The following is a 15884-nucleotide window of genomic DNA, read 5'->3' on the forward strand; positions in this document are numbered from 1 at the left end:
TGATCAAAACCTGCTTGGACTACATCAGCATGTAGAGAGGGAGTCGTTTCCTGGCACAATGGCAATTTAGCATCTCACAGGTCTCAAGAGGGCACTGATGAAATGGGATTTAATCAAGTTTCTAAATAGAATTGGATCAAGTCTGACGCCTGACACAAAATTTTCTGACTTTGTCAGTGAAATAACTACAATGTATTCTTTTGGCTTATCTAGAGAAAAATATACGATTATGAAAACACTCAAAAGTATAAAGGATCCTTCAGAATCTTTATTTTTGTAAAGCAGTCAGGTCACTCATTGACAACTGGACCTTTACAGTCATTATATAACAGACAAGGTAATAACACCAACTCCTCATCCTTTTTCATTCATTTGAATGTTAAACACAAGAGCAGGAAAAGACAATGAGTTGGTATTATATTAGAGAAGAGGTGTACTCTGTCCTGATTACTCTGTAAAGTTAAACACATAAAATCTGTGACAATGGGTAATTAATCCAGAGAATATATGCAAGTGTCCCAAAGCAGAAGTATCTCATGAAGAAGGTTCACTCCCTCACTCACACAAAATATGAAGAGCTTCATATGACAAAAATGTCATAAGTCACACATCTAACATACACACATTTCATGTACATCACCAAAATTTCTCAAAGATAATTAAAAAAAAAAAAATTTCATTCTATACAACATGAAAACCCACACAACTTATTGCATGATGGACCCTGAAAATATTAAACAACTAAAAATGTTTGTGACTCAAAGACAGCGGCAGATTAAAAAAAAAAAAAAAAATCATTTACAAAGTAAAAACCACTTCCCAAAAAGGTTTAATCAGAGGGGAAGCTGATGGGAAGTACATGAGCCGAGAGAACCTCACCGCACTTAGGAACCACACATTAAACACTCATCTTTATTGGCTAGAGAACAAACCATAGCAGCAGTGTTGCGCTCTTTGGTCTCCTCCTCCTTGCTCTTAGCAGACTGGGCCTCCTTTAATTTCTCTTTGTTCAGGGTGAACTGAATCGGGTTTGCAGCTGGTTTTGTCCGTAGGTAGTACATGCCAGTTTTCAGGCCCTGTGCAGAAAAGAATATTGAAGTTTTGCCAGTACAAGGAAGTAGCATCTTGTTCTACTGGAAACTCAAACGTGCATTCCTTAAATCCTGACTTACTAGTTTCCACCCGTAGAAGTGCATGCTGCTTAGTTTGCCGTAGTTTGGCTCAGCAATGTGGATGTTCAGGGACTGGCTCTGATCGATGTAGGCGCCGCGATCTGCTGCCATCTTGAGGACAGTCTTCTGGGAGATTTCCCACACGGTTTTATACAACTGCTTCAGATCGTCAGGAATCTCCTTAATATCCTGTCAGACAAGTTTAAAACAAATGTTTGACCAATCAATAACGAAGTCAAGTTTAATCACAAGTAGGGTTGAATTGTCACACTCTTGAGAAATATACATATTTGTCATCCTCTCCAGAGTCAGGCAAGAAGAGAAATACCTTTCTACTCCTCTGAGTGGGTAGTAGGGAGCTGAGACCCACAGGGAGCAGCTCAATGCTAGTTAGCTTAGCACAATGAATGGCAATAGGTGGGAAGTGTTAGCATACCTTCACCAAAAGTGATCAAATTCCCTTTGACGTCGCAAGAGAGGATTATTATTGGGCTTGTAAGCTGAGCAGGGAGGCATGCTAACCTGCCCATCCACAACCATTCATTAGCTGCTCTCATGTCCCTAAAGCATGCACAGAGGAGGGTATCTATCTTTTTGTCTAGCACTGAAGAAGCTGGCAAAAGAATCCTTTACATCAGACAGAACCTTTACCTGAATGGACCCGTTCTGAGCAATGAGCTGGTTCTTCATTTCATCATTCCACAGTCCTGTCTCTGTGAGGTCCTTCAGCAGGTGAGGATTCACAATCTATGGTAGAGATGGAGAGGACATGGAGCAACAATTCCTCTGATGGGAGAGGAAAAAAACTGAGATGGTCCTGACCTGAAACTCTCCTGAGAGCACTCTGCGGGTGTATATGTTGCTGGTGTAGGCCTCGATGGACTCGTTGTTGCCTAGGATTTGGGCAGTAGAAGCTGTGGGCATGGGAGCCAAGAGCAAACTGTTCCGAACACCATGCCTGAGGGTCGATGGGAGCAGGTAGGAGTCAGGGACCAGCTTCAACATCCACATACAGCAGCAGGAACATGAGTGGTGACGAGGGGGATATTCAGTTTATGCTTACTTGGCAATTTTCTCCTTCAGTGCTGTCCAGTCCCACAAATCTGTTGGTGTTTGGCCCCACATGTCATACTGAAGGATCTGGAAAACACAATCAGTCAAGATTTGAGCCCAAACTGTTCAGATCTATCACCACCAGACGGATGTGAGACAGTGTGAAAAGGACTCACTCCTGTGCTGACAGGAGAGCCGGCGTATGTCTCGTAGGGGCCCAGCTCAGCTGCCAACTCACAGCTGGCCTCCAGGGCAGCGTAGTAGATGGTCTCAAATATCTGAATGTTGAGCAACTGAGCCTCTTGGCTTTCAAATGGGTACCGCATGAGGATGAAGGCATCAGCTAGACCCTGCACACCAATTCCAATCGGCCTGTGACGCCTGTTCGACCTTTCAGCCTGTAGAACAAGAAATCTATTACCAGATTCTGCCTAGGGGACCGAAAGAGAATCATCACAAGACGGCGTACCTCTGGAACAGGGTAGTAGTTAATGTCGATAATCTTGTTCAGGTTCTTCACAATGACCTTGGTGACAGATGCAAGCTTCTGGAAGTCAAAGGTCCTCTCTGGGGTGACGTACATGTTGAGGGCGATGGATGCCAGGTTACACACAGCAACCTGAGTTGAAGGGAGAGTTAACAGTTAAAAAAAAAAAAAACATTTCCACCAAAATAATCCAGAGGCATATACCTGTAACACCATGCACCGCTCACCTCGTCTTTGCTGGTGTACTCTACGATCTCTGTGCACAGATTGCTGGATTTGATGGTTCCCAGATTCTGCTGGTTGCTCTTCCTGTTGCAAGCGTCCTTGTAGAGCATGTAGGGCGTTCCCGTCTCTGTCTGTGACTCAATGATGGCGTGCCAGAGCTGCTGAGCCTTCACCACACGCCTCGCCCTCCCTTCTCTCTCGTATCTGAGGGCAAACGGGGTTCATTTATCAGGTTGGCGCCATGACGGGACGTTTGTTAACAACAGAGTTAAGGATGTCCTTCTCACCGATTGTAAAGCTTTTCAAATTCTTCTCCCCAGCACTCCTCTAACCCGGGACACTCACCAGGACACATCAAGGACCAGTCCTAAAGAGTGTGTTTCAGATTTAGCATCAAACTATCAAAGCCGGGGGGTAGATTATAAGATGTCAAATAATTACTTGATTGCTTTCCACTCGCTTCATAAAGAGGTCTGGGATCCACATGGCGAAGAACAGGTCTCTGGCTCTCTGTTCCTCTTTACCTGTGTTTTTCTTCAACTCCAGGAAGTCAAACACATCAAAATGCCACGGCTCCAGGTACACGGCAAAGGCCCCGGGTCTCTGAGCAAGCAAGCACATGAAGAGACCGACGTTCTTGATACCACACACAGCTTCAGAGAATTTGATCTACATTACCACCCTTTAAGACAATATAGTCCTGTGGATGGTTCGAATGAATGACGTCACAATCCAAACTAGGTCAGTAAGTCAGTGCTCCTTTCACGCAGGGAAGCAGCTCTGGTGCTCACTCCTGAGGACCAAAAAAGACATCATTCTTTGTCTTTACCTTGTTGCCTCCTTGGTCAACATAGCGAGCCGTGTTATTGTAGACCCGAAGCATAGGAACCAGGCCGTTGGAGGTGCCATTAGTCTGAAACAATAATGAAATGCTCAGTTCAAGTCTGGACTATAGAGTGAGGATTTAAGTTCCTCTTCATCAGTGATCATCATCATCATCACACTCACCCCGGCGATGTAGCTCCCCGTCGCTCTGATGCAGCTCACCGCCAGGCCGATACCTCCGGCTGATTTAGAGATGAGGGCGCACTGCTTCAGGGTGTCGTAAATACCCTCGATGCTGTCTTCCTTCATGGCAAGCAGGAAACAACTGCACGACATAAAAAAAAGAAATAAATAATAAATCTGATTCAACGGGGTTCAGGTCAACCTGAGCTGCCCAGACATCCGTCCTGCTTACCTGGACAGCTGAGGCCTGTTGGTGCCGGCGTTGAAGAGAGTCGGGGAGGCGTGAGTAAACCACTTCTCTGACAGCAAGTTGTAGGTCTCCACTGCTGCATCGATGTCTCCTCGGTGAATCCCGACGGCTACTCTCATCAGCATGTGCTGCGGCCTCTCGGCGACTACAGGAAGAGAGATTCTTTAGAATCAAACACTCGCTGAAGCGTCTCTGCACGAAGAAGGAGACAAATCTCACCTTTGCCGTTTATCTTCAACAAGTACGACCGCTCCAGAGTCTTGAACGACAAAAAAGAGGACCAATGAGCTTCAGAAGGGCAAAGATGTGAGTGAGATTTTAAATATGAGGAGATGGTGAAATTACTTTAAAACCGAAGAAGTTGTAAGAGAAGTCTCTGTCGTAAATGATGGCGGAGTTGAGGCGCTGCAGACAAGGAAGACATTTGATCAAGAAATGGCACTGAATAAAACTAGTGAAGGGAAAACATGTCACTCGTGACTTACAGCCTTGTTCTCAAGGACGATGTCCAGCGTCTCCTTAGAGATCATGGGAGAGTGACGTTGGTTTAATGGGTTAACGTAGTTGAACAGATCCTCCATCACATCTACAAGAGCCCCAAAAAGTCTCATTGCAAATACTATTCATTTTTGCAAACGTCTAAGGACTTATGTGATATAAAATTCACCACTGAAGGCTTTCTTGGTCTCTTTGTGCAGGTTAGACACGGCGATCCGTGCGGCCAGGATTGCGTAGTCAGGATGTTTGGTGGTGAGGGTGGCGGCGGTCTCTGCTGCGAGAGTGTCCAGCTCCACGGTGGTGACCCCGCTGTACAGACCCTGGATCACCTTCATCGTGATCTGGGCCTGTAGAAACCGGGAGACATTCACGAAGCGAGTGAAGCTTTAGATCAAATCAAAATACTTCACTTAAAAAAGCGAAGTTGTTCTGGCGCACTTCCGGCCCAGTTATGGCACTAACAAGCGCCCCGTGTTCGGGTCATGTATTTAATGCTATCTGGGTGTTGAACTTACAGGGTCCACAAAGTCAGAATTGAGCCCGTAGCAAAGCTTCTGGATGCGAGATGTGATTTTATCAAAAGTAACTGCCTCCTGGCGTCCATCTGGAGGTGGGAAAAATACAAAGAAGATCAGCTTTAAAGGAGTTGCAACCGATGGCATCATCCTCTGTGTGTGTGTTTCCTCTATCATCCATGCTGTTGATGCCGTTTGTATCGTCTAGCAAACTACCCCCCCCCCCAACAATTATGGCTCCCTAATACAGTCTGATCTAAAATATTTGTTCGTTGAAGAGTAGATATCATCTGGTTGTACCCCTGCCTCACCAGCTATTGTGCCAACATGTACAAATCAATTTCCTGACACTCATGACGCACGCACACACACAAATAGAGAGGTACGTTTATGCGGGTCTTTGCTTGGGCAAAACAATTTTAAACATCGAGACTGAAGAATAAATTTGTAAAACTGATCCAGTAAATTCAATTTCAAATATATATGCCATTTGAAGACATTCCCGGCGTAAAATAGTAAACTAAACGTAGAAACCGAAGGAATTAACATTACTTTTGCTCTTCATAGGTGACGTCTTTGTTTGGTTTGTCGATGGAAACACACCACTGGGATATAAAGAAACGTCAAACATTCACTCACCAGCACTGGAAAATATCTGACGTGCAGTGTTTCTCTTAAGAAAACGCATTTATCCCGGCTTAAATATATTTTAAGACTTTTCAAAGGGCTGCACATCCCCCTCACATTGCATCACTGCGTTCTCTATATAATGATCAAGTAAATCACCGTACCTCGCTTGATCACATGCATGTCGGCAGTAAAGCTGGCGGTTCGGCCAAATCTTCTTCGAAACGGATAAAACAGTTGAGAGACGAAGCGGTTGGAGCAGGTTCTTACACAGTGACAAGACTACGAACACAGTTGAATCTCAAACTGAGCGCCAACATCCAGGAGACCCCTTGCGTCTGCTGCCGCTCAACCAATCAGAGGAGAGTCCTCAATCCCTCTCAACCAATCCGAGTCCTTCGCTTATGACGTTTTCATTTTCTAGTGAATTTCTCTGTTAAATATGGCGGGACACTGAAATAGTCCAGACTTGAATTGTGTTACGACTCCTATGCAGTTTTGTCCTTTCAATAATCATATAGGAATTTTACATATAAACAATACATGTCAGATTAGAGCAAAAAGAGTCCTAAAAATACTCAAACAGGAGAGCCCTGAGAGGAAATGTGTGTGTTGAGTGTTTATCTGGAGCTGCAACAGTCCCTGCATTTGTGGATAAATTGTATTTTTGTGTTTGGAGGAAAGTGGATAAACTTTGACTTGAAGAACATGGTACTGACGTAACTAGAATGTAAACAAGTACTGCTCCTCAAGTGCAGCACTTAAGTGCAGTGTCAGTGTTGCTGTGCTTTCCTTCAGTATTTCTATTTTGGGGGACTTTATACTGGGTGATACAGTGGTGCGGTGGTTAGCACTGTCGCCTCACAGTAAGAAGGTTCCAGGTTTGAGCACGGGATCTTCCTGTGTGAGTCTCCATGTTCTCCCTGTTCCTGTGTGGGTTCTCTCTGGTACTCCAGCTTCCTCCCACAGTCCAAAGACATCAAGAGGGGACGAGGCTGATTGATACTCTAAATTGACCGTAGGTGTGACTGTGAGTGTGAATGGTTGTCTGTCTCTATGTGTTGGCCCTGTGATGGACTGGTGACCTGTCCAGGGTGAACCCTGCCTCTCACCTGAAAGCTGCTGGGAATTGACTCCAGCCACCCCCCCCCCCCCCCCCACACACACACACACACACACACGCCCCACGACCCTTAACAGAATAAGCGGTAGAAAATGGATGGATGAGACTTTATACTGTAATTTACAATTATAATTTACAGTTAGATGTTGTTCTCTTTACTCCACAATACTCATCTGAAGCCATGTGTCTAGTTGCTTTGATGAGAAAAGAATTTGTGCTGAAAACAAGTCAAAAACTCATTTTAAATTAGAAGAAGACACATTCAGAGCAGCCTTGCTGGAACCTTTGTGACATGTTTCAAGGACTGAACACTCCTGAGCACTGGAATACACAAGCAATATGTAGAATGTGTACTACTTAAGAAAACTCAGAAATAATACTTTACTTAAGAAAAGAATTTTGAATGAAGCCTTTTACTTCACTATTTTATTCAGGTATTTCAACTTTTACTCAAGTAAATGATTTGTGCATTTCTTCATTAATGATCAAAATCAGACATTGAGAAAAGCGGTGGAAGTTCTTCACCCCATAGTTCTCATGGAGGGCTGGATGGGAAGAGGATACCACAATGACTTTACTCAACTTCCTTTAAAACACCTAAAAGTTCCTCACTTCTGTTGACCTTTGTCACTCCTATGTCCTGTTCCCTTTTGCTGCACATTACCAATGACTGAGGATACCAGAGAATATCTGCCGTGTAAGCAAGACTCAAACCATGGACCTGCGGTAGATGAGTTTGTCACATAATGTGTTGTGACCTCCCTCCATTGACAGACCATGGATACACAACCTTAGATCTGCAAGTGGAACTGAATAGTAGAACAATTTCAAATGTCTCAGAACAGCAGTTTATGTTAACCTGAATTTTAAATCCTAATGCAATGGGGAAGAAAGCTGTTATTGTAGTTTATTTAATTTGCTTTTGTAGTTTAGCATTTTTGAGATGATAAAAAATGTATTATTGTGCTGTTATATTGTATTATTTTGTATTTTGCATGAACAGAAATCATCTTTGGAGATTTTGTTATTGTATTTTTGTTTTTGTCTTTGTATATTCTTTCTATCTTGCATCCCTGGCTGTAAGTCAAGTTTCCCATCTGCGTTGATAAAGTGACTGAATGTTATCAGTTTTAAGTATATTAAGGCAGTGCTGTGGTGAAATCCATAACTAAGATAATCATAACATGAAAAAATGTATTTTGAAATAAGAAAAACAGAGTAAAATACAAAGATCAAACTCATTCAATTGAATTCTATTTTGTTTTACCCATATCAAGCGTATCATTTCGTGTAAGATAAAAATGATTTCTTTGAATAATTTCGAGAACTTTTGGACAACGTTTCATTACTTTATTTTGAAGACAACAACATCAACTACCAAAATACCGGAAGTGACCTTTGGCTAACGCTAATGCTAATGGCCCGGAACAGTAAAGCAGCACTCCGAAGATGGCCGGGGTGTTTGAGGTGGAGGTTGATGGTGTAGAACACGACCATGGACTGGAACATCATGATGAACCCATTCAGGTTAGTGTGTCGGCCCACATGAAAAAATATTCTACCGATGGAGGTGATTTTATGGAGGAGAACCCGGTGCTGACACGGTGAGCCGTTGTAAGCTACTACTGCTCCCAGGTTGAACCTAACGTAAGCAGCTACCCGCTGTTTAGCCACTCTGTCTCCAAGCAAAGGTACAAAGCCTGGATAAAGTGAATTATCCTCGTAGCTAATTGAGCTGAGGCGATACAACAATAGTGCAACAGACAAGAACAACGAAGCCTTGCTAGCTAATTGGCTATCGTTCAAAACGTGCGGTTGGCTGTCTTCAGAGAAGTTCACGGCATTTATAGATGTGACTGAGGGGCTTTCTCGAGGTCTGTCCACGCCCTGTTCCCACGGTCACAACCGCGTACGTGAGAGGGTTTGATTAGTGAGCTCTACAAATAAAGGTGATGTGGCTGATGTCAAAGGTCACGGCCCTATTTTCTGAATGGAAGAGTAGTCATCAGAATTGAGACATTTCCGGTGGATTTTCAGTCTTGCTCCATGTCTCAATGACAGGAGTGAAGCCACCTGGTAACAGACCGTACATAGTGAACTCTCAACAGTATTGGCTGTTCTAACAAACTCTCATGAAGGTGTAATGGCTCAATTTGTCAAGTTGTTGAATTAGGATTTGTGTCCTCATACTCATGTTGTGTTGAGTGGCAACAGACATCTACTAACACTGCAGGGCCCCATGTAACCCGGTGGTCAGTTTTTTGTAAAAGGGGGCACATGATGACTCAAACATTGTGTGATGTATGCTTTGAGTATTTCAGGTAGTTGAACCTCTCCAGTCTTGATCCCTTTTGCAGATAAGACACTCTTTTCATTTACAAATATCAGCCTTTGCTGTCAGTTTTTAATTTCAGTCAAGGAAATGAATGAAATGAAAATAAATGGAAGTTGTCTCATGACCCAGGCAACCACCAGGGACCCTCATCAGTCACCCAGAACTGAAGAAGATGAGAAGTGAAATGTTGTCAGGAAGCAACTTGTATACACTATTACTTGGAGGAGGGAAATGTTCCTAAACTGTATGCAGTAAAGAGAGCCGATAACACCCGCTTTTTGTGTTAGATGGAACATTTGTGGATTTTGTCTAACCTTTTTCAGGGGCCTTTAGCTGCTCTGTAATTGTTTTTATTGTGAAATAGACTGTGATAGTTAGTGGTGGTGCACAATTTGTTTTTGTCTGTGATATGAAGATGAGATCGTCGTGAAATCGTTGAGGGATTTGAGGTTTCTTCTCTTTTTGAGCCAGAAATGTATATGATAAATGCAACTTTGAGATGAATCTTTTACCTCTGTCTTCTTCTACTGCTTTGGCCAAGTGTTAAAATTATTAACATCCTCTTTTTTTCCTTTCTGTAGTTTGATGTTTCCAAGCTTTCACCAGAAGAGAAGTGGAGGTTAGTGTCTTTGCAGCACTTAAAACGGATCATGCCTGTGTTGTTGTGTAATAGAATTGTTTTCTCTCTTACATTTATTCATCTGTACAATGTAGCTATGTTATATCTGCGTGTATGTTTTTTTGTTTGTTTGTTTTTTCCCTCAGGGTGGAGCATGCAAAAATGCACGCCAAACATGAAGGTCATCAGGCCATGCATGCAGAGATGGTGCTCATCCTCATAGTTACCCTGGTCATTGCTCAACTAGTCCTCGTGCAGTGGAAACAGAGACACCCAAAGTCATACAATGTAAGACAAAAAGGAATTTCCTGTGTGAGGATGCATGACTGATGAGACTTGTGTTACTTGGTGACTAGTCTGCAGCAAATAAGGGCGGTACTCTACTTTAGCCACACAATGTTGTCTGCATTTTCAACCAGGTTTGTTTTTCTACATCCACTGGTGTCACCTAAGTGTACAAATGGTTTTGTATGTAAAGAGAAGAAATGTGATACTCTTGCCTCGTCTCAAACTATCTTGAAAATGAAATGCAAGCAGAGTCTCTATATTTAACGTTCATGCGCTGTTGATCATGTTAGTAACTCTTCCTTCCTGTCCTATGTGCATCTTTCAACATGTTTGCTCTGCTGTCTTGTAGCTGGTGACTCTGTTCCAGATGTGGGTAGTTCCTCTCTACTTTACTACCAAACTTCACTGGTGGAGGTTCCTGACTACGTCGTTTATCTTCTCTGTCATCACAGCATACGTCTCTTACCGTGCCACTCGCAAGCCACTAGCCTGCACCACGCCGAGGTAAAACGCCACAATATGTTCCCGGTATCCTGGTTAACAAAGGAACATGCAAACTTTTTTTTTTTTGCCAGAAACAGACAAAATAGATACCCATCTTCTGTGTGTGTGTTCAGTAGGGAACTGGGACCAACTGAGACCAGCTCCCAGCTAGTTAGCTTAGCATAATGAATGCTCAGAGTTAGCTCTCTAAAAGAAGAGACATAATAGATCAGGTTCAGGATCTCGGTTTGTCCAGAAGTAATTCTCCTCCTCTTCTCTTACAACTTTGGATATTATATTATTATCAGTCCTGGGAGTTGCTTTTACAGTTGTCAACAAACGTTTTGTTTTGTTGCTGCAAAATCGCTGTCAAGTATGGCAACAGGTTAAAAAGGATTCCTAAAAAAAATGAAATACACAACTCTTGTTCCATGTCTCCAGATAACGACTGCTTTAGAGAAAAGTGGATTTGATGACATTTGCCAGAGCAATGTTTACATTTCCCATCCACTGCTATTCATTATGCTAAGCTAACTTGCTGTCAGCTGGTCTCTGTAGATCTCGGCTTCCTAATTCAGCACAGGGAGGAGAGAAAGGTGTCCATCTTCTTGTCTTTCTCTGGAGAGGATGACAAATACGTGTACATCCCAGAAAAGTCAGCATGTTTCTTTTAAGTGAGGTTCCTTCAGTTTGAACTGGGATTAAACTGCCTGTCTAATTGTTTGCATTATAAAGAAAGATCTTTTTCCTGGCTTTTGTAGGTTGGTGTATAAATGGTTCCTCCTTCTCTACAAGATCAGCTACGCCACAGGAATAGTTGGCTACAGTGTCGTCATGTTTACACTTTTTGGTATTAATCTTATATTCAGGTATGTTTTTGTAATCCCCCCCCCCATTTCAGCCTCATAACCTCTGTTTATGTAACCATCTTATTTAAAAAAAAAAAAAAAGAAAGTCTCACCCCTGACAATAAGACCTGTAGCTTCTCGCCTGTTTGATGGCTAGGCCATTGTCCCAGATCTGTCTAGATTCTGTGAAACTGCTGAGTCGACTAAAAGTCTCAGTCCTAGTGCCACTGCATGATGATGTTTTACCTGTTGAACACTTGGCTCATCACTGCTCCCACAACATCCGCCACTCGTCTGAATGTTTCCTTCATTTGAAGTCTTCTAACACGTGACGCACATGCCTCTATGAATGCTCGCTCTTCCAGTTACGCTCTCAAGCATGTAAACAGTGAAAATATCTATATTAAACAACCCATGCCTGACCTCAAGAGTTTGAATGCAAAGAAACTCACGAGTTGAAGTTTAAAAAAAAAAAAAAAGGGCTCTGGCTAACCCTTGCTTGGAAGCATTCTGCATCTTCTCCTGGCAGTGTGCTGGAAGAAGTGAAATAGCTCATTGTAACTGAATTGAAAAAGCGAGCTTGACCTTTCTGAAATGCTGCGATTCTGCATTGACAGCTTCTACGCAAGCTGCCCCATTTAATGTAAGATGATGACTGAAATTTCTGAAACTTTTGGGTTTGGGAATATCTTGTTATTTCATTCAAAATAAATGCGGAAATGTTTTGGCGCCGTGAGACACGCAGACGCAGTTAGAAGATTTCATTATGTTTCTCAATTAAAATGTGACTCATGACAGAATAATAATTCCCCCAAATGGTTCGGCCCTGAAAGACTTTCAGCATTTTCAGGGAGATAAAAAAATTAGCACACACACAAAAAAGTAACTTAACAAAAAAAAAGAAGCTTAAAGGTGTTTCAGTTTATCAAGTATGATTAAAAGTAAACTTCCTGTCCAGGATAAAGCCAGAGGATGCAATGGACTTCGGCGTCTCTCTGCTATTTTACGGCCTGTACTACGGGGTTCTAGGACGGGACTTTGCAGAAATGTGTGCAGATTTCATGGCCTCAACAGTCGGGGTATGTAGACCAGACCAGACGCTGCTTGTGCATCGTTAACGGAAATGTAGTTTTTGAGCGTTTTCTCTCTGTATCCCTCTCTTTGTAGTACTACAGTGCATCCGGCATGCCGACTAAACACCTCTCTGATAATATCTGTGCCGTGTGTGGTCAGCCCATCCTTGTGGATGTCAGTGAAGAGGGGATTATTGAGAACACGTACAGATTATCTTGCAACCATGTGTATCCTTCCATTTGGAGATGTAGAGATACTTTGAAGCTGCCATCCATTTAATGAGAGATAGAGAAGTGCAGCTACGTGAATCAGCAATTCTATGAAAAGGTAAGGTCATGCGTTTGTATTCCGTTAGCAGCTCAAAGGGGAGTTGACCATGTTAATTTAACCTTTATGTTGTTGCTGTTGTTTTTTTTAATGCCATGTCTGTGTGTCTTCTGGATTGAGATTACTTCCCTCAGCGATTATCTGCTGCTGCTGCCAATAACCTGTGACCCAGTCTAGTGTCAAGTGATGTTCCATCTGGGTTTGAATTTTATATCCAGCTGTGTGTTGGCTTCCTCTGTCTAACCTGCACCTTCCACAGTGAATCCAGTCTCTAAAGCTCAGGAGAATCCCTCGACTACTTTTTAAATTTAGAGATTTGATTCAATATGGTGAGCAATAATGGGAGCGGTCTGTTGTTATTGGCAATATCACCTAATGACTGCAACTTTTTTTCATTTTAATTAATTAAAAAAACTTTTTTTTTTTTAAACCTCATGCGTGTTTGGTTTATCACCTATCTTTCCTGAGTACGAGTTAAAGATGGAAGACTCCTTATGCGCACATCGCAGGTTTATTTCTTTCCAGTTTTGGCAAAGGTCAAGTGCTCATAAACACAAATTTAAACATTTGTGAGAAATAAACCTTGAACACTTATTGAAAAGTAGCGGTTCCCTGGTGCACACTGCGCCCTGAGTATTGAAAGGATTTTTTTTTTTTTTTTTTTAATGGTCCAGTTTAGCGTTTCATGTTCTAAGCTAGCCTACTGGTGGTGGTGAGGAAGGCTGCAGTCCAGCTGGCAGCCTTTCGGATTAAAAAGATAGATTATGGAATCACTTTGGCTTCTGTCAACCTCGAGGGAAATAACCTGGAGCAGAGCTGCGCAGGAAGTCTTTGCTACTATAATTTCCCAAGTTCGGCTACTGCTATGCTGCTACTGCTTTGACAGCAGCAAGTAGCCTTCTACCTTAAGCCGATAAGAGTGTTCACTTTGTTCTTTTGCCTAATTCTGCATGCCTTCTTTGCTGGTGTCCTGTCGTGTCAGACCTTAACTTGAAATCCAGGTTCCATGAGTTCTGCATAAGAGGATGGTGTATCGTGGGAAAGAAGCAGATGTGCCCGTACTGCAAAGAGAAGGTGGATCTGAAGAGGATGTTCAGTAACCCGTATCCTTATTTTCACAGTTACGATGCTACGTAAATGCCAAGATGATGTATGCACCTCAATGTGACTGTGACACGAAGGAGTAGTCATTTGAAAGGGGGATTTTTCCACACATGCTTGGTCAGACTTGAGAGTCATGTTGCTTCCCCGTAACCAAGAGGAAGTCTCAATAGTAATGTTTTGGGGCACTTCAGAACATGAGTATACTCATTTTGTGATAGGACAAGTTCCTCTTCCTCTTCGTGTTGCAGATTAGCTGTGAAATTATTGTTCATCATAGAAACTTTCGACCTTTGAGTAACTGGGCCGTTTGATAGTTATCATAATACTGTGAAATGTTTCTTTTGTTTTGTTGTTGTTCCTCAACCTCATCCTTTAGCTGGGAGAGGCCACATGTCATGTATGGACAACTTTTAGACTGGCTGCGGTACCTGGTGGCCTGGCAGCCCGTTATTATAGGATTCGTCCAGGGAATCAACTACATGCTGGGTCTGGAGTGACCTGACCCGCTCCAACATGGACAGACACGCCATACACGGACGATCCACCTCGGCTCAAAAAGACAGGGGGGGGGGGGGGGCTAACAATGAACTAAAAAATCAACACTGTGTCTATACTTTTTGTACATATTTATAGACACTACATTATCGGTATTCACGGTTTATTTTGAGTTAATTAATAATCTGTCTGTGTCAGTTCCCCAGGATTTCCTCCACACAGCTATACAGTCTTAATAATTGGTTTGTGCATCTTATGGCCTAGTAAAGCTGTTCTCAAAATCGTTTAGAGGTGGGTTGTTTTTTTGTTTTTTTTGTTTTTTTTTTACTTTTACTAATTTATGTCTTAAATGTTTATAGTTGAAGGATCATGCTGGAGATTTGATCCTCAAGTCTGAACTGATGAGTCATTCAATAAATAATAAATAATCACTCTAGTGCCTCCAAATGACATGAAGTCGGTGTCTTCAGACTTCGTGTGGGAGTCATCCCCGTTACTACGACTGGAGGAGCGTGAGACCGGACATGAGACGTCATCATGTGAGAGGTGATTCCTCCTACAGTAGTAAGATCGAAGCTTAGATGTTTCTGGACTTGGAAGATGTCCCTTGACTTCATGAATTCTGACCCTCATAGTCGCTTTGTTTCAGTTCATACTCAGAATATCTTACGTGTGTGTGATTGAGATCTACAAATCTTGGTCTTGCGTTTTAACGCCCAACGAATGGCCTGCTTTTTTTTTTTTTTTTATTTGTAAAAGAAAAAAACGGACGGTATTTACATTTCAAACTGTTGCAGAAAAGAAAAAGCCTTGGCACTGCCAGGTTTGGCACTGTTGGCTGTTGTAACCGGAACTACGTTCTAACGAAGAAATAGGCCCTCTCACATCAGTGAGCTTTTCATACAACTTTTATGGACGTTGCTGAAAAAACAAACAAAAAAAAAAAACCCAACAAGAAATAAAACTCGAACTACTAGCGGGAAGTCAGAACATGTATTTTTTTCTTTGATAGAAACCAAAGCTACAACACTCGCTAATTAATGGACTAAAGCCATAGGCCTATCTGACGAGATGAGAGGGAAAAATATCCTAGAACGATCCTTTAACTAAGTATTGTTGGTGCTTGTCTTATTTTTATATAATTTTTTTTTGCCCTGTCAGGGAGGTGATGGCTCAGTGTGTGTGGGTGTGTGTGTGGGTGTATACATATTGGTTGCTCATGGTGTTGGACTGTCATTTCCACCAACTGAAATAACTGTACAGGTTTAAAATGATGATTTTTGTTGTTGTTGTTGTTGTGCTTAACTGAAGCCATTAATAAAAATCTAAGTGATTGGGATGAAGCGTGTTACC

The 15884-nt window shown here is 42.4% G+C and overlaps 2 protein-coding genes across 2 annotated transcripts; one reads left to right on the forward strand and one right to left on the reverse strand.

Moving 5' to 3' along the window:
- Window positions 1-674: 674 nt before the first annotated feature.
- Window positions 675-6163, reverse strand: LOC147248785 (ribonucleoside-diphosphate reductase large subunit-like). The gene is made up of 19 exons (XM_086225708.1): window positions 6000-6163; window positions 5209-5297; window positions 4863-5040; window positions 4681-4781; window positions 4541-4600; window positions 4415-4454; window positions 4178-4340; window positions 3946-4087; window positions 3767-3850; window positions 3379-3540; window positions 3225-3304; window positions 2940-3141; window positions 2695-2844; window positions 2402-2623; window positions 2236-2312; window positions 1995-2130; window positions 1824-1919; window positions 1173-1361; window positions 675-1076 (listed from the first exon to the last, which is right to left on the reverse strand). The coding sequence occupies exons 1-19, from the start codon at window positions 6016-6018 to the stop codon at window positions 885-887; spliced, it is 2382 nt and encodes a 793-aa protein (XP_086081834.1). The 5' UTR covers window positions 6019-6163; the 3' UTR covers window positions 675-884.
- Window positions 6164-8349: 2186 nt separating this feature from the next.
- On the forward strand, window positions 8350-15870 carry rnf121 (ring finger protein 121). The gene is made up of 9 exons (XM_086226787.1): window positions 8350-8485; window positions 9875-9912; window positions 10059-10200; window positions 10550-10704; window positions 11445-11552; window positions 12490-12610; window positions 12699-12832; window positions 13934-14035; window positions 14413-15870. Exons 1-9 carry the CDS (start codon window positions 8408-8410, stop codon window positions 14531-14533), a joined length of 999 nt encoding a protein of 332 aa, XP_086082913.1. The 5' UTR covers window positions 8350-8407; the 3' UTR covers window positions 14534-15870.
- Window positions 15871-15884: the final 14 nt, after the last annotated feature.

Source organism: Aulostomus chinensis, chromosome 15 (genome assembly GCF_037954235.1).
Source record: "Aulostomus chinensis isolate RoL2024-O1b breed Wild chromosome 15, RoL_Achi_v1.0, whole genome shotgun sequence".
In the NCBI taxonomy this organism is placed as follows: Eukaryota; Metazoa; Chordata; class Actinopteri; order Syngnathiformes; family Aulostomidae; genus Aulostomus; species Aulostomus chinensis.

Coding starts and splice junctions, on each gene's coding strand:
- rnf121 (XM_086226787.1), top strand. CDS start 8,408: ATGGCCGGGGTGTTTGAGGTGGAGGTTGATGGTGTAGAACACGACCAT. Junction 11,553..12,489: donor GGTATTAATCTTATATTCAG/GTATGTTTTTGT, acceptor CTTCCTGTCCAG/GATAAAGCCAGAGGATGCAA. Junction 14,036..14,412: donor AAGAGGATGTTCAGTAACCC/GTATCCTTATTT, acceptor CTCATCCTTTAG/CTGGGAGAGGCCACATGTCA.
- LOC147248785 (XM_086225708.1), bottom strand. Junction 4,341..4,414: donor GTTGAAGATAAACGGCAAAG/GTGAGATTTGTC, acceptor CTCTTCCTGTAG/TCGCCGAGAGGCCGCAGCAC. Junction 3,851..3,945: donor CGGGGAGCTACATCGCCGGG/GTGAGTGTGATG, acceptor TTATTGTTTCAG/ACTAATGGCACCTCCAACGG.